Below are 16,190 nucleotides of genomic sequence, written 5' to 3' on the forward strand. Positions count from 1 at the left end.
TTATTCGCTAGTTTAATGTACAACAACAATAGTTAATTAATATATGTATTTGAAGATAATACATATAAGCAAAACTTGATTGCGATAGTATTATTTTTACCCTTCCTGAGAGCCTACCCTACGCTACTTCCCAATATTAAATAAGTACAAAAAGGATTTAATGTTGACATTAAATGAAAATAACGAATGATTATCCAAACAAAATGCTATAAGCTACTCAAAATACTCAAAGTCGATCAAAACTCGGGTCAGTTTCAGATTATTTCCATGTATTTTCATAGTAAACGCGCCATCTACCTCACAGGCAGCGAGAGTTTTCCAATTGCACTTGCGGCAATCCTATTCAGTTTACGATTCTTGCTCCTACCAACTAAAAAACGAAGTGATTTATTAAAGTGTTGAAAAATGACCGCGGGTTCGTCGATTCAAAACAAAAGACAACATTTATCTCTTGTCCTGCCAATTGGGTAAATATTTCTTATCGAAAATTATTATCGAGTACTTATTCAGACGCATACAAGATAACCCGAATGTTAAAATTATCAACTCGCTTCTTGGCATTTCTTCCGATTATAATCATTTTTGCGTAAGATGACCGCGATTTACCACAACATCACCCACAAGCTTCATTTAAAGTCAACCTATTATTACTGGAGCGGTTCGATATACGGCAAAAACTCAAGTAAGTTTTAAAGAGTACCACCTAGTGTTGTTTGTTGTGGTTAAAAATAGAGTTGTGTCAATCGCGATTAATTCGGTCACTTAGATTCAACCACTTCATAGAAGCGAACGACCGAAATCCGCTTGTTCGAATTCGCCCGAATACGATTCATTTGAATGTTTTAAGATTTAAATGCACCACTGAGACAGGTCACGGAAAAAAAAGGGGAGTGTTGTTTTAATTATTCTATAGTATTGCGTTGCGACATCGATTGGTAGATTGAATATTGAATGAAATATCTATTTCAACACAGGTATTTAATTTAAACAAATTAATGTATTACTGTACAACCCAATATGTAGCACCTATTTTGATAAAATCATGATTCAATACAAAGCAGAAGACAGCTAAATATTATACTACCTAGAACAGAAAACATAACATATAGACACAACAATAATTCAAATTCCTTTTCGAAATCGGTCACTGGTTCGTAAAATGAACGATTGACACAACACTAGTTAAAAATACGCATACTTAGTTATGGAAAATATACCGGCTTCTTCTTTTCTAGGAATTCATGACTGGGCGCCTATCATATTCATACCTTTGGTAGCAACGATTATCCTCACCATCAGCATAGTCCTGCTTATAATTTACCGGCAAAGTCCTTTATTTGTCATAACTACAGTGGCCGGATGTCTGATATTTATTAGCGTGTATCTCGTAAATACCGCTATTGAAAACTCGAAAGAAAATTTCTACTGATACGTAGGTACGTCACGAATAGGAATCATTGTATAGAAATTAGATGACGCACTAAAATAAAGCAAAATGCTAATATTTACGGTGTTTTAAAAGTTTATTAACGGTCCTAAATATTATGACAACTTCTTGTAACTTGACCACGTTTCCACGAGATAAAAGAAGAAGAAGAAGGTTAGGTTATGTAATAATCCCTTCAAACAAAACAGTGCTTCGATGTTTTTATATTACACACCTTCGTAAAGTAAATGAGTGAAGCATGAAAGGACCACAACTTATTAGAAAACTGAGCTGTTTCTCGGGGTCAATCACGAAGCCGCACAGACTCACTTATACTCGCACATATCCGACTCTGCTGGTAAATCCGGATGGTTCGACATTTACGATTCGATATCCAGAGCCTCGCCAAATTATTAAATTGCCTTTGAATATTTGGACCTTGAGTGAAGCAGAACGCAAACAAAAACTTGAATTGAGAAAGCCCAAACAAAAAATGGTCATTCAAGAGGATATTGAGGATTCCTTTGACTCATCTAGATATTTAAACTACTTGAAGAAAAAATGAGTCGTTTTCTTATTACATGTTAGTTTTATTTATTTTTTTGATTGAGTTGTGAATAAAAAGTTACAAATCTATTGGATTCATTCGACTACCTATAAAGCAGTTTAACTTAAATAATTTCTTGCTTATTGTGTAATGCTAACACCTCTCCTCTCGTTTTATTTTAATTTCACTATTAAGAAAACGAGCAAATGCAGATTACCCTGATCAAAACAAATTGAAAAAAGTAAGTGAAAAGCTTGCACCCATAGAACATGAGAATCCATGCCTGCTTCAGACGCATTCAACGGATGTAAAAATTACGTTGCCGTTCGCAGTAACTGGGTTTTTGAAAAAATCATCAAATGGGTTTTGAAGTTTTGAATTTAAAGGGCCACGAAAATAGCGACTCTTTTGGAACATCTAAATCATATAAAAACTGAGTTTTCCACAGCAGATCCTGAAATTTCGGCGCGGTTGAACGCGCCCAGTACAGGCCAATTGGCCCCTCAGCCAATTGAGTATTCTATGGTTCCTTCTTGTCAAGAATACGTCAACAATGGTAGGTGTTCGATAAAAATTTGTAAATTTCGCCAAATATTTCTGTGATCCTTGTGCGGAATTTGTTTTATGCGGCAGCAATGTATTGTCCAAAAGGACTGGCTTCGTGTTTCGTGGATATTTTTAGCGTTCTCGCAACGTAACGGTTTCCTAACCCAACAAAGATTTTGATTATCCTGGGGTGAGGAATTTTGAATTAAAAGCGACACTTTTGATTGTAGACGAAAGGAACGTCAAGTTTTGGTAAGCGGCGGAATAAGACCCACACGCTTTGCCGGCGATGTGGAAGATCCTCGTACCATATCCAGAAGTCGCAGTGTGCGCAATGCGGATATCCTTCTGCCAAAATGCGTTCGTGTAAGTGTCATTTTTATTTTAAAGACTTGTTTTTTGGCGATTTGCTCCGTAATCTCAATTACGAGCGTTAATGTAGTTCCGTTTCGGTTCCTAGGTTAAGTTTGACCAATGTTTTCTTTTGTTAGATAATTGGTCGATAAAAGCGAAAAGGAGGAAGACCACCGGTACCGGTCGTCTTCGTCACTTGAAAATTGTAAGGAGGCGTTTTCGCAATGGTTTCCGCGAGGGCGGCAAGCCGGCTAAGAAATCCACTTCTCTGTAGTTATTTTGAATAAATTTATTTCATTTAAGGTGACTTTAAATCGACCTGTAGCAATTTTTGAACAGCAAATTTAAAAACCTTGTTGAAGAGGCAAGTGGTTCAATGCAAGTAGTTCAAATGTACCATCTAAAACAATCGCAGGAGTTTACAAAGAAACGGACATCTTCGCAAAGTGGTTTCAATGTTACGCGTTTTTTTCTTTTAAGCTTTTAAAACGAAAATTGGTAATTAAATTGCGGAAAACATTTTTTACTTTTAACCCTGTATATTTCTATAAAAAAAAAAACTCTATACAAGTAGTTCAAATGTACAATCTAGAACAATTGCACAAGTTTACAAAAAAACGGCCAACTCAGCAAAGTGTTATGCTTATGCCTTATATTTAAACGCGTTTTTCTCTTTTAAGCTCTTAAAACGAAAATTGTGAATCAGGTCACAGCAAACATTTTTTACTTTTAACCTGTATATTTCTGTAAAAAAACAATTTTTCTATACAAGCACTTCAAATGTTCCACCTAAAATAATTTAAGTTTAGGAACAAACGGTTGATTCAGCAAAAATGTGACACTTATGCATTACAGTTAACCGCCATTTTTTCTTTGAAGCTCGCGTTAACAACGGTCAACTGTCGCTTAATTTCGAATGCTAAAACGCCCAATGCGGTGCCAGTGTTTAAACTATCCAATCCGTTGCTCAGTGGTATGTTCAACCGAGCCCCGCCCAATTCGCTCGCCATCTTGTAGGACTCCTCGCTGATACCCTCCGTTTCGCCTCCTATGATTAATACTATATGCGACGCACGCTTAAAGTCGGCGCTGAAATAAGGTACAACTGGTACACTGTCGATCAAGTCCTTCAGTTGTTTTTCCACGCCCACTTCTTGGGTAGATATGGTGTTATTATCGGCTATAAAAATTGTAGAATTAGCAGGTATTTGTTCCCGAATTTTTAGCCAAGTCATTTTGCGGCTTATACGCAGCTTGAAGTGCGCCCCTGATGAACCCCGGAGTACCTTCGTGGCCCATATGTTGACGCAACCTGGAAAAAGAAAACGTTGATGGTTTTAATATTTTCAAAGGGCAAAAACATCGCTTACCTGTGGTTAATAGTATGTTTTCGCAGCCGACGCCGCTGCAAGTTCTCAAAATTGCCCCGAGATTGTTTGGTTCCCGAACATTGTCACAGATCACAGTTAAGGGTAGCGGATTTTTAAGCACGACCAATTCGGAATCAGGTATTTTGAAAACGCCTAGGATTTTAATATCAATACTTTAGAACTGAGAAATTTTTAGCCTTACCCATTATTCCGGGATTCGTGGTTAAGTCAGACCAAACCTGCATTTCCCTGTAGGGCATTTTATACAATTTCGCTCCCAGTTTCGGCAAGTAACGTCTCAAATCTTCAACGTCACTCACGCGGCTAAACAATATATATTCTAATTTACAGCCGCTCAGCAACGCCTCGGTAATCAGTCTCTTTCCTTCCAGAAGCATCAAGTCATTTTTCTCCTTTTCCCGTTTCGATTTGATTTCTGCCATGAGTTTAGCTATCCTAAAATCGTTGTTTCCCATTTTCGTGTAGATGAAATTGCCGTCCCCGTCTATGATAGTTTCCAGCATGTCTGCGGTTCCAGTTGGCTTAGCGCGTGAGCTCGCGCTCGAAACTATAGTCAACGGTTTAACCGATTTGAACTTGCGTCGAGTTTCTTTGACAACATCGTCACTTTTTGCGCTTTTAACAGTGTGTTTCCACTGTATTTTAGAGTAACCAGTGGAACGTTTTTCAACGCTGCTCGTCTGCTGTTGTATATTAATTTCCGCATCGTTTTTGATGTCGTATTCGTCGGCGGCGATTACTTTTACGGGACGTCTATGTGCCCATCTCGGTAAGGATCTAACTTGCTGTTTGCTGACCGAAAACGCCTTGCAAAGAGACAAAGGGAATAATTTCGCCATTTTTCAAACTGCGCGAATAGAGGGTAGTGCCTCACTCGTCCTCTTTTGTGGTGCATAGGCAAGGCACATAGTCCGATCAGTTTCATTGAAAATTTTACTAAAGTAACAAAGGGCCACTGAATTTATGTATCACGGTCGATGTTCTCTTATTAGGATTTATTTATTTATTTTTGAAGTCAAAGTATATTTGATACTTATGTGAATAAGGGCCTGAATGGAAATGGGCGAGTACCCCTACTAAATTTGTTTTTAGGTTATGTCAAATGTTATAAAGTATAAATTAGATTGTCAAAAGTTGTGATTGCTTGTGTTTACATTGTAGTTTGTTTCAACGCTTCTTGTGTGGTAACATTCGCAATGTCCAAGGAGGAGCCTCCGTTAAAGGTAAAATTTTAAATTCAAGTTGCATTAAAGTTACGCACCATGTTTTTTTTAGAGGTACAGACGCGAAGAAAACAAAGGTTCTGATTCAGAGGACGGGAGTTACGTTCCATACGTACCCGTTAAGGAAAGGAAAAAGCAACAGTTACTTAAATTAGGACGTTTGGGTCAAGTAAATGCAAAAATTAAGCATCCTTTTACGTCTATATGAGTTAATGTTGTAAATTTTTAAATTTTAGCTGAAAGAGGCGGAGCAAAACAAAACTAAATCATCAAGCGAAAACGAGACTAACGAAGACGACGAGGAAGATGAAATCTGGGGTAGAAAAAACAACATTCCCTTGTTGGATCAACACACGGAACTCAGAAAACTGGCTGAGGGTATGCAAAGAAAAGCTCTCCATTTTTATTCACTTTTTTTGGCTTCTTTATTTTCTAGCCAAGAAAGTAAGTGCAGTGGAAAGGCAACTGAGGAAGGAGGAGGAGATTTTAGAAATTGTAGCCGAGAAAAAGGCCCTTATGGGAGTTTCCGAACTAGCCAAAGGTATCCAGTACAGTGAGCCAATAAAAACAAGGTGAATAACACCTATAATTTAATAAAAAGCACCCTTTATTCGTTTTATTCTGCAGCTGGAGGCCTCCAAGGTATGTGTTAACCCGGCCACACACTGTCCATGAAAAAATTCGAAATGACCTTAGGATATTGGTGGAAGGGGACGAAATACCGCCTCCACTTAAAACATTCAGAGAAATGAAACTCCATGAGGGCATAATATCGGGCCTCAAGGAAAGGAAAATAAAAAAACCCACTCCCATTCAAGTCCAAGGGATTCCCACTGTGTAAGTTTCCAAACCTGGTGCAGCGAGTCGCTTCTAGTATATACATTTTCAGATTGTCAGGGCGTGATATGATTGGGATAGCTTTTACCGGTTCTGGAAAAACCCTGGTTTTTGTGTTACCTTTGATAATGTTCTGCCTCGAACAGGAGGTTAAAATGCCTTTTATCAGAAATGAAGGACCTTATGGGTTGATTATATGTCCGTCAAGGGAGCTTGCCAAGCAAACCTTCGACATTGTACAACATTACAGCATCAGTTTACGAAAGCACGGTATGCCGGAAATTAGGAGTTGCCTGGCTATAGGCGGGGTGCCAGTGAACGAGGCTATTGAAATCATACAAAAGTATAATCCAACAATAAAAGTGTTTTTTGTTTGATGGTGACTGTTGTAGGGGAGTGCACATAATGGTGGCAACGCCCGGGCGGCTGATGGACATGCTCGAGAAGAAAATCGTCAAACTGTCGGTGTGCAGGTACCTGTGCATGGACGAGGCCGACCGAATGATCGACTTGGGCTTTGAGGAAGACGTCCGGACTATCTTTTCCTACTTTAATGTGAGTTGCATGTATGTTTTTGTTCGTGTCCAACACTGAGCGAGGTATTTTTGCAGGGTCAAAGGCAAACGTTGTTGTTTTCCGCCACCATGCCCAAGAAAATTCAAAATTTCGCTCGATCCGCTCTGGTGAAGCCCATAACGATTAATGTTGGCCGCGCAGGTGCCGCTTCCATGAACGTTGTACAGGTTAGTTTCTTTTAAATTATACACCAAATAAAATCTCTAAAAACTTGCAGCAATAAGGTGCTTTATACTTGTACTGAAACTGGCACTATTCTTAAAAAGTAAATAGCAAATTATACCGAAACATTACATCGGCGTCGCAATATGCCAAAACTATATAAAAATATCAAGTATTACATAAAATACAAGTACTAAAAACGATAAAACATCTTTAAACTTTAATTGTACAGCACCTTGGGCCTTTTGACACAACCACAGATAGCATTTTTGGTCACAGACCGTCACTGATTGTGTGGACGTCTATTCCAAAACCAATATTAAAAAAAAAAGGTCGGAAAGGTAAGCGGTCTGTGACTGGAACATATGGTCCATGCAAATGTTTTTTCTATGACACCTGCTAGCCCTTAGAATCATAGGTTATATACAGCTACATGTAGTTAATTGTATGTGCTTAGGAAGTTGAGTACGTGAAGCAGGAAGCCAAGATCGTGTACCTGTTGGAATGTCTTCAGAAAACTACACCTCCGGTATTGGTTTTTGCGGAAAAAAAACAGGATGTGGATGCGATCCACGAGTACTTGCTATTGAAGGGCGTGGAGGCGGTCGCCATCCATGGAGGCAAAGACCAAGAGGAGCGGTCCCGATCGGTGGAGGCGTTCAGGAAGCAGAAAAAGGACGTGCTGGTCGCTACGGACGTGGCATCGAAAGGATTAGATTTTCCCGATATTCAGCACGTGATAAACTACGATATGCCGGACGACGTGGAGAATTATGGTGAATTATCGGACGCCAACGAAAAAATAAAGTTAAATGATCGCTATTCTTGTGTGCAGTGCATCGGATAGGTCGTACCGGTAGATCCGGCAACAAGGGTCTTGCGACCACTTTCGTGAACAAGTCCAACGATGAAATGGTACTGTTGGACCTGAAGCATCTGCTCATCGAAGCCAAGCAGAAGGTACCCGCGTTTCTGTCAGAGCTTTGTCCCGAGAGCGAAAAGTACCTTGAATTGGGAGGTATGGTGCTGTCTGCGATTGAGAACGGTAATTTCTTCATTTTTGTTTTTCTAGACGAAAGAGGGTGCAGCTATTGCGGCGGTTTGGGACACAGGATCACCGACTGTCCGAAACTCGAGGCGTTGCAAAATAAACAGGCGTCCAACATCGGCCGCCGCGATTATTTATCGAACACCGCCGCCGATTATTAAAAACGAGATCGTTCTGTACATAATTTTTGTTTTTTGTAAAAAAAATGATTGAAATAGAGGTTTTTTTATTCGTTTTTGATTTGGGAGAAAATAGTAGAGAATAAAGTGGTCAGGACTCTTAAATTCATTAGAAACGCATTTCTATCCCTAAAAGTCTGAATTAATTCATCCAGGTGTTGACTATATCTAAAAAAAATAAATCAAAAAAGGCATATCACGCAAACTAGCAACAGGAAACACAACAAAAACTGTTTGAATCATTACTCTTCTTTCTATTTCTCAATACGTTTCACAATATCCGTTAGGCAAAACTGTTTCGTCGAAGATCTGTGACATTTCGATCACAGATGCAACGCATCACTTGTTACTGTCACTCGTTGAAAAAATTTGTTTTATATCGATTCAAAAAAAAAGTGCCCTCATTGTTCCATCTTGGGCTTCTAGGCCCACGTCGCACATTCACAACCAAAACAGCAAATTCTGTAGGCAACGGCCAAGAATCGTAAATCTAATACGATTACCCAATCCTATAAGACATACGTTCGCCAAAATTATCGATTGCACGTGGTCGCTTGTGACGTAAACGAAATCCTCTAACGGTTTTTGTGTATTCTGTCAATACGTTTGAAGTCGTATTAAACCGTTGTTGTATTTTGTGTTCTTTGAACAATTAAAATAATTTAAACTAGTGAGTAGTGCGCTTACGTTTGTGTTAATTGTATTTCTGTAAAAAAAAACTTGGACAAAAAAGTGTTTAAGCTTTAACAAATACTTTAAAATTGTATGTGCTTGAGTGGCGAGAATTGAGAAAACAGTATTTTTAACCTTAAACAAAGATTTAAAAGTTTTGCGTTCGTGCTGCTTATTAGCGGTGTTATTAGTTAGGAGGTAAGCTCAAAATATTACACATAATAATATAGGTAAAGGTAAGAAATACTTTTCTTTTACCTTTTTTAGTGGGATAAGTTACATCAAAAAATAGTTAGGTATGCCCGGAACGAGATGTGCCATGTATGGGTGCACTAACAACTATTTTGTTGAAAAAGCAAGTTCTCGAAAATGTAGTTTTCATCGCTTTCCCAAAGGGAAAGATCTAGTATCCCAAACTATTCGGAACGAGTGGATAGTTCGGTGTAGAAGAGGGGACAAACTTAATCCCGATAAAAGCTATATCTGCTCAGTTCATTTTACTGAAAATGATTACGAAAGAGACTTACAAAATAAGTTATTAGGTATTTGTTTTTGTCTTGAGTAACACATTAAATTCATCACAAAATTTAAATTTTAGGCTTACCTTTAAAAAAGATTCTAAAAAAAACTGCTGTTCCCACCCTATTATTATTTAACCAGAAGCCACCAACAGGAACAGGCGTGTCTAGATCAAAAAGACTTCATTCCAAAAATGCCAAAAAAGAAGCTCAGCAGGTATTGTCTGAGGTTTTAGCAACAACATCGAATGCCACAAGTGAAATTCTACAGAAAAATCCATCTCCAGGACCCATTCCAGAACCCCAGTCAGAACATATCTCCCTTAGTCTAAAAAGAAAATCTTTGCAAGATGATACCCGCAGAAAAAAAATTAGAAAGTATGGTAAAATTGTAAAATAAAGATTTAAGTCTATGTAGTAATATGTATTTTTTATAGTATTATTTACCTACCACCTATACATAGTTGTTATGTATGCCTAATATATTTTTTGTTTTTTAATATGTTCTTTAAGATAATACATATAAGCCATCTTGATTTTACCCTACCTGAGGCCCACCCTACGCTACTTCCCAATAATTATTAAATAAGTACTAAAACTATTTAATGTTGGCATTAAATGAAAATAGAGAATGATTATCCAAACAAAATGCTATATTAGCTACTCAAAATACTCAAAGTCGATCAAAACTCGGGCCAATACAGGACTTCATCTACGTCACAGCCGGCGAGAGTTTTCGCATTGCACTTGCGGACAGATTTGACGGATTAGGCAATCCTATTAGGTTTACGATTCTTGTTCCAGATCCACGTCGCAGATTCACAACGAAAACAGCAGATTCTGTAGGCAGCGGCCAACAATTGACCTGCCACATGCAACGGTATCTACAAATCCTTCTTCATTTTTTAAAATGGACACTCGCCCAACACCGACCGACATTCGTAGAGAATTCTTAACAGACCGCGACTTATTCAATGACTTTTTGTGTTAGTCCCTAATCATATCGTTTGAAACCTAAACCAAAAAATTGGGTGATCGGCAAAAACAGAGGGACCCGGAACACTTAGTCTTTCAAAGCGTTCGCAAAACTCATAAAAAAAAATTACACAATTCAGACTGACATCAATACTTTTAAATCGAATCATTCCCCTCTTTGAATCGTGTTAACCAAAACTATTAATGTCATCTGGCTAGGTCAATTGAAAATATTAAACTTTTCCTAAACAAAAACACAACCGTCTGTCGGCGCAGCGCGAAGGAAAGACCATATCGATAATATTCGGGTGAATTAAAGCGGAATCGAAAAATTCTATTTCGTAAACATTCGCTCACCCTACTGAATAGAAACACCACATGGCCATGGACTACAAAAACCAGTGTTGGAAGTATATTTGGTGACGTCACAAGCTATACTAAAAATTAGTAATAAAATAACAAACGAAAAACGATGAATTGTCTTTCCAACTTTGAAGCCCAGTGGAATTTTTTCACGAGAACGTTTGTGGTCTGCGGATCCGCGAAAAAGTCGATAGGTTCGCTTTTGCGCCGAGATCCGAGTTTCCCGCAATGAAAGGCGATATTTTTTCGAAATAACTAAGTCGCGGCTGCATCGCGAAACCGCCGATAACAAATTCTCCCAAATATCAAAGTTTATCAGCGTGCGGCAAACATCAGGGCAAGGCCGCCCCGATTACTAGCAGCGTGACGTTCGTTTATCGCGATTTTGTCAAATTTATCATACCGATCGGTCAAATCCTCACGAGACGCAAGTTTTTATCGATGGAATGGTCGCGGCTTTGACACGGATAATACGAAAATGAAGTTCTGACAAAATTCAGCGTCGTGCCCTTTTTCCTCGTATAGCCAATAAAGGTACGTTTACTTACACTTAAGAAAATTCTTTTAATCCGTCAGATAACTAGCTAGGTAGAAGTGGGATGTACGTGTTTAGCGTCTTTCATAAATTAAGCAATTAAAACTTGGCTTGGTATTTAGACATAGGCGATGGAAATTTGCGAGAAATCGATAAACCTGGATGAACCGAGGTACGACCAAGATACTTACCTAGGCAGGGCCAGACATTTTTTTCTCACCACCAATCCGCTAAACTTGTTCGTATCCAGTTCCAAACTCGAAGAAGCCAGATGTTTAGTCCAGAAATACAAGTAAGTAAATAGATTAAGACGCTAGAAATCCAACTTAATTTTGGCACTGTTATTATCGACATGATTTTGGAAATACCACGTACACATATATTTCACAAAAATACTCAAGTCGTGCGAATATGAAAATAATTTTAAAAATACGCAGATGTGGCGAAATCGCCCCGGACACACTCACCGAAGATGAACTGTGGCGGGCCAAAACCTTGTACGATTCGGCGTTCCATCCGGACACGGGCGAAAAGATGGTCCTGATCGGTAGAATGTCCGCGCAAGTGAGTTAAAGCGGTAAAAAAAAACAAGTTTCACCCAACCACAGAATCCCAAAAAATAAAAAAAGTATCAAAAATTAAGTTTACTACTTCTGATACCATTTGTTATCGAATTTTCTCTGTATATTTAAATACCTGCAAGTTCTTATAGCTTTAGTGTTAAGGCTGATTAACTAGCCGCCATTTTGTCAACGTTGACACACTAAACGGTTTCTTCTTCTTAAAACTACACAGCCTACTCAGCACCTGCTGAATCAAATTAAAGCATTGATCTTGAATCTGCCAAATTAGAAAAGGTTCCGTAGCAAATCCAAATAAATGTAGTAAATGTCTATTTTTTGTTATTGGTTTTATATTTTATATGACTGAAATTATAAAAAAGCTTATTTAACAATATATTCCATATAAAAACGTAACGGAACTTGTAAGCTTGTCATAATGAAAATCGATGGAAATTGGTGAAATCCTAAACAAACACCAAGACAAAATGACCAACCCAGTGCGTTATGATTGGTACTCAGGCTGGTACAGAGTATAACAGGACCACAGACAACATTATTGACGGTTGGTAAAACTCAAGGGAACGTAGAGGGCGCTAACATCAAAATATGGCGGCTAATCATTCTGCATTGCTAAATTTCGTCGTCATAGGTGCCGATGAACATGCTGATTACCGGCGGGATGATTACGTTTTACAAATCAGCCCCGGCAGTAGTCTTTTGGCAGTGGCTGAATCAGTCGTTTAACGCGCTCGTGAACTATACGAATAGAAGTGGCGACGTAGTTCAGACAGATAAGTAAGGCTGTCTATTCTGTGTCGGTATCCGTTTGTGAATCGTACGATTTTTCGCCGTAGGCAAATCTTGACGTCATACGCTTTGGCGACGACTGCGGCGGTGGGGACGGCTCTGGGTCTCAACAGTTTGGTGAAGGTGAGATTTTTTCTTTCGGTTTATAGGATAATGTTAAAATGTATATACTATGTCATCTTGGATATTTTTGATTTTTGTTTCATTATTTTCCGTTAAAAAATGGGTCAGAATACTACCAAGCAAAACGAATTTTTATATAATTACATTTTTCAAAAATTTTAATACTGGGGGTGAAGTTTTTGACAAACAATTGTAATTTTATTTTTAATGTTTTCCAAGTTAAAAATTAAATAAATTTTGGTTAAATTATTGTCATTTTAACAAGAGCATGTACAAAGTTGTGGAGATCGTTGATAGTTTTTCATTTATAAATACTAGAATCTAAAAATTGCTTAAAATTGTGTGGGGCGAATTTTTTCTAAAATGATTAGTTCTAACCAAAAAAAAAGAAAAGTAAAACTAAACATTTTAGTTAATGTTTCATGAATCGCCATGTTATAACGTCAACATCTTTGACAACATAGCATATTCTTCTTCTTTATATTTCACAGCATGCTGGGCAAGACTGCTCGGACCACTCGCCCATTACCTACTCCTTGGCATGCCATATTGGTTGCTAACTAGACCATAGATAAAAAAGTATCTTATTTTAAGAGCTGTATAAACAGTATAAAAGGCAAATTCGCCAACTTAACAATTTTAAAGTTTTTTTCTTTTAATTTAATATATTTCGTTTTTTTTTTAAATATGTCAAAAATGTGACCCTTGCAAAAGCCGCAAAAATGCAAAAATAACCTTAACTTTTATCTTTAATTAGTGGAAGAAAAAACATTTCTTATAAAATGAACTCCCATTCGATTCGAATCGATGTACGAGAGAAAAAAGTTAGTTAAACACCTCCTCATCCCACCAAGGATATTTTTGTTTTTACCACACGCCACCTAGCGAATTTTGAACGAAATACCTCTTTAGCGTGGCGACACGGCAATGACCGGTGTTGATTTTTTGTGCCCCGCAGAAGATGCCCCCTCTCGTCGGCAGGATGGTCCCCTTCGTGGCAGTGGCGGCGGCCAATTGTGTCAATATACCGCTGATGAGGGCCCAGTAAGTACATATATATATATACCGGGTTAGTAAAAATTACAGGAACGCTTAAATATCCGCAACGTTGGAAAGATAAATTTCAATACCTAACAGCAGTGTTGCCGGATTTACCACTTTTACGTTACACCTCATAATTTTGTTATTTTACATGGAATTCTCGATTTATGTTTGTCGCAATTTTTTGCGCATGTCAAATTTAGTAACGTCTCAAAAATGCTAACAGCAATGTTGTCAGATTTCGCTTCACTTCTAACGTTTCCATGTTTAAACACCTCCAATATTCAGGCAATTTTTTGGTGAATCTGACAACACTGTTAGCATTTTTGGATTCGACATGTTCCAAAACTTAGAAACAACATTGAGACTTTGCTAAATTCGAAATCCGCAAATCGTTGCAACAAAAATAAATGGGATTGTTTCATTTAAAATAAAATTATGACCTGGTACAAATAAAAAAAATGTTAAGTGAAAAGAGCAACAGATAAAGAGCCAAAGTGTATGTGACAGAATACAAACTTTTTAACGTAAAAGTGGTAAATCTGACAACATTGCTGTTAAGTAAATAAGCAATTATTGAAGAAAAAACATTTCAGTAGTGTTTTAAACTTAAAAAAGTGATTTATGTCGATAGAGAAAAATATAACAACATAAACATAGGAATTTAAAAAATTAACTGCCGAGAGTGGTCTAGGTAATAGCTAACCAAATAATGAAAAGAGGAAGTAGCAAGTTTCCCAGACGCAAATTGCTTTTCAGTCCAGTTAATCCTAGACAAGCCAATTTGGGAATCAGTCATCCGAGACGGTGTTGATACCCCTCATTAGCGCCCCCCCCCCCTCAAACGATATATAAGCAGGTACAGAGTAAAATACGATCCAGTTTCTGTCAAGCTCTGAAGAAGCCAACAGGATGATTGGCGAAACGTCAGCAATTTCCACTGAGCAAAAAGTATTACAGTAGCCTGTGGAAGTTTCTTTGAAAAATATATAACATGTTAAAAATTGAGATACAGTAATTTTTTTGTCATTTTTATGGTCGGGTTTGGGGTTCCAGGGAACTTAGACACGGCACCCCCGTATACGACATAAACGGTAACAAATTGGGGTACTCCAAGGTGGCCGCCCAGCATGGTATCGGACAGGTGATCCTCAGCAGGATAGCCATGGCGCTTCCAGGCATGGGTAAACTTAAAAAAATATAAATATATTGCAAAAATTCCCCTAAACTGATTTTCTTCGACGCAGTGGTCACCCCGGTGGTGATGGACTACTTGGAAAAAAGGGGCACCCTGTGCCGGTACCCCTGGCTGGCGTTGCCCGCCTCCGTCGGCATCCTCGGACTCTGTTTGACGTGCGCGACACCATTGGCGTGCGCGTTCTTCAAGCAAAAGGCGTCGATTCCCTTTGCGCACCTCGAGGACGACCTGCAGGTATAAGAAAACCGCCACCGCGTCACCCCGACGATCCCACCCGTTGGTTTTTCAGTGCAGGTTACTGAAAAAATTCCGCTGCTATCCGCCCCCGTACCTATTCTACACGAGAAGGTTCTTCCTGACCCACTGATATCCCGCCGCTCCCATAGCGTCCCCGCCGTCGCCATCTTATATTTCGTAAATAAATTAAGTCGATTTTGGGTCAGGGCGTTTGTTCTTTTCAGGAAGAGGCGAGGAAAAAGCTGGACGTCGGCGGTATCGATAGGGTGTTCTACAACAAAGGGCTCTAAGTTTAAGCGACAATAATTTTTGTGTCTTCCTTATATCGTGTTAGTTGTTACTAAGCTGTTACTCAGGGTCGTTATTTTTTTTATCGAAATACAGGGTGACTCCAAAAGTTATATATCTAAAACCAGCTCTCTGAAAAATCAACTGGAACTTTTAGAAGCACCCCGTATATTTAGGTGGCTAACAACGTACAACAATTTAAAACTATGCAAACGTAGGCGTCAAGTTCGTTAAGAAATGGGCGAACGTCCCTGACAAACTGGCCCACGCCGAAGTAAGAAAGAAGGAAGAAGACTAAAAAAAAACGGGCCTAAAAATTGACGATTTTTTTTTGTTTAACCGGGTGTGTGACGAGTCGGTAATAAAAGTCAAGCTTACAGTGTACGTATTTTATTACCAATCAGTGTGAAATAGATAAGGAGTGATCGGGTATCATCCTCGGCTGACACGATTTCCAGCTAGAATAGAAGACCTCGTCGGGATTCCTGGCCAATTTCACCACGCTCGAAAACTCGGGCAAAGCGTAAACATAACCTAAAAGATTGAATATGCCATAAATCATGTAACAAAAGTACAGTCAA

The 16,190-nt window shown here is 38.5% G+C and overlaps 6 protein-coding genes and 1 long non-coding RNA gene across 8 annotated transcripts in view; 5 read left to right on the forward strand and 2 right to left on the reverse strand.

Annotated features, from left to right (window-relative positions):
• The first annotated feature begins 1,434 nt into the window (after window positions 1–1,434).
• On the forward strand, window positions 1,435–2,076 carry LOC132702825 (large ribosomal subunit protein mL55). Its single transcript, XM_060671626.1, has one exon. It carries the CDS (start codon window positions 1,686–1,688, stop codon window positions 1,989–1,991), a length of 306 nt encoding a protein of 101 aa, XP_060527609.1. The 5' UTR covers window positions 1,435–1,685; the 3' UTR covers window positions 1,992–2,076.
• A 392-nt stretch (window positions 2,077–2,468) lies between these two features.
• On the forward strand, window positions 2,469–3,175 carry LOC132703468 (large ribosomal subunit protein eL37). The gene is made up of 3 exons (XM_060672736.1): window positions 2,469–2,529; window positions 2,750–2,885; window positions 3,011–3,175. Exons 1-3 carry the CDS (start codon window positions 2,527–2,529, stop codon window positions 3,145–3,147), a joined length of 276 nt encoding a protein of 91 aa, XP_060528719.1. The 5' UTR covers window positions 2,469–2,526; the 3' UTR covers window positions 3,148–3,175.
• Window positions 3,176–3,475: 300 nt separating this feature from the next.
• LOC132702823 (rRNA methyltransferase 3, mitochondrial) lies at window positions 3,476–5,254 on the reverse strand. The gene is made up of 3 exons (XM_060671623.1): window positions 4,446–5,254; window positions 4,244–4,396; window positions 3,476–4,185 (listed from the first exon to the last, which is right to left on the reverse strand). Exons 1-3 carry the CDS (start codon window positions 5,101–5,103, stop codon window positions 3,716–3,718), a joined length of 1,281 nt encoding a protein of 426 aa, XP_060527606.1. The 5' UTR covers window positions 5,104–5,254; the 3' UTR covers window positions 3,476–3,715.
• A 61-nt stretch (window positions 5,255–5,315) lies between these two features.
• On the forward strand, window positions 5,316–8,350 carry LOC132702822 (ATP-dependent RNA helicase abstrakt). Its single transcript, XM_060671621.1, has 11 exons — window positions 5,316–5,487; window positions 5,540–5,656; window positions 5,724–5,865; window positions 5,924–6,059; window positions 6,115–6,324; window positions 6,377–6,667; window positions 6,717–6,879; window positions 6,936–7,067; window positions 7,520–7,838; window positions 7,898–8,080; window positions 8,135–8,350. Exons 1-11 carry the CDS (start codon window positions 5,461–5,463, stop codon window positions 8,269–8,271), a joined length of 1,857 nt encoding a protein of 618 aa, XP_060527604.1. The 5' UTR covers window positions 5,316–5,460; the 3' UTR covers window positions 8,272–8,350.
• Window positions 8,351–8,690: 340 nt separating this feature from the next.
• On the forward strand, window positions 8,691–9,879 carry LOC132703825 (uncharacterized). Its single transcript, XR_009619165.1, has 3 exons — window positions 8,691–9,159; window positions 9,229–9,503; window positions 9,560–9,879. It is a non-coding gene; the product is annotated as an uncharacterized LOC132703825 (long non-coding RNA).
• A 1,101-nt stretch (window positions 9,880–10,980) lies between these two features.
• On the forward strand, window positions 10,981–15,983 carry LOC132702824 (sideroflexin-3). Of its 2 annotated transcripts, none has more exons than XM_060671624.1 (9): window positions 10,981–11,351; window positions 11,475–11,644; window positions 11,790–11,916; window positions 12,565–12,710; window positions 12,770–12,845; window positions 13,804–13,889; window positions 14,943–15,070; window positions 15,134–15,318; window positions 15,374–15,516. In XM_060671624.1, exons 2-9 carry the CDS (start codon window positions 11,484–11,486, stop codon window positions 15,449–15,451), a joined length of 987 nt encoding a protein of 328 aa, XP_060527607.1. In that variant the 5' UTR covers window positions 10,981–11,351; window positions 11,475–11,483; the 3' UTR covers window positions 15,452–15,516. The 2 variants fall into 2 exon arrangements, with proteins under 2 accessions (XP_060527607.1, XP_060527608.1); XM_060671625.1 differs by lacking the exon at window positions 15,374–15,516 and adding an exon at window positions 15,546–15,983 and having other exon boundaries at window positions 10,986–11,351.
• LOC132702821 (uncharacterized) overlaps window positions 15,981–16,190 on the reverse strand; it is a 37,361-nt gene continuing 37,151 nt past the window's right edge. Inside the window, exon 15 of the mRNA XM_060671619.1 lies at window positions 15,981–16,143. Within this exon, the coding sequence (XP_060527602.1) occupies window positions 16,010–16,143 (134 nt within the window). The 3' untranslated portion in view covers window positions 15,981–16,009. The remainder of the gene's footprint in view (window positions 16,144–16,190) is intronic.

Source organism: Cylas formicarius, unplaced genomic scaffold (assembly GCF_029955315.1).
Source record: "Cylas formicarius isolate icCylForm1 unplaced genomic scaffold, icCylForm1.1 PGA_scaffold_6__28_contigs__length_40554024, whole genome shotgun sequence".
Lineage (NCBI taxonomy): Eukaryota > Metazoa > Arthropoda > Insecta > Coleoptera > Brentidae > Cylas > Cylas formicarius.

Excerpts from the sequence above, each read along its gene's own strand:
- LOC132702823 (XM_060671623.1), bottom strand. The coding sequence starts at position 5,103 with ATGGCGAAATTATTCCCTTTGTCTCTTTGCAAGGCGTTTTCGGTCAGC. Across the intron at positions 4,397-4,445 it reads CACGAATCCCGGAATAATGG|GCGTTTTCAAAATACCTGAT; the intron begins GTAAGGCTAAAA and ends TTAAAATCCTAG. Across the intron at positions 4,186-4,243 it reads AAACATACTATTAACCACAG|GTTGCGTCAACATATGGGCC; the intron begins GTAAGCGATGTT and ends TTCTTTTTCCAG.
- LOC132702824 (XM_060671624.1), top strand. The coding sequence starts at position 11,484 with ATGGAAATTTGCGAGAAATCGATAAACCTGGATGAACCGAGGTACGAC. Across the intron at positions 11,645-11,789 it reads TGTTTAGTCCAGAAATACAA|ATGTGGCGAAATCGCCCCGG; the intron begins GTAAGTAAATAG and ends AAAAATACGCAG. Across the intron at positions 13,890-14,942 it reads ATACCGCTGATGAGGGCCCA|GGAACTTAGACACGGCACCC; the intron begins GTAAGTACATAT and ends TTGGGGTTCCAG.
- LOC132702822 (XM_060671621.1), top strand. The coding sequence starts at position 5,461 with ATGTCCAAGGAGGAGCCTCCGTTAAAG. Across the intron at positions 6,325-6,376 it reads GTCCAAGGGATTCCCACTGT|ATTGTCAGGGCGTGATATGA; the intron begins GTAAGTTTCCAA and ends ATACATTTTCAG. Across the intron at positions 6,880-6,935 it reads CTATCTTTTCCTACTTTAAT|GGTCAAAGGCAAACGTTGTT; the intron begins GTGAGTTGCATG and ends GTATTTTTGCAG.
- LOC132703468 (XM_060672736.1), top strand. Across the intron at positions 2,886-3,010 it reads TTCTGCCAAAATGCGTTCGT|ATAATTGGTCGATAAAAGCG; the intron begins GTAAGTGTCATT and ends TTCTTTTGTTAG.
- LOC132702825 (XM_060671626.1), top strand. The coding sequence starts at position 1,686 with ATGAAAGGACCACAACTTATTAGAAAACTGAGCTGTTTCTCGGGGTCA.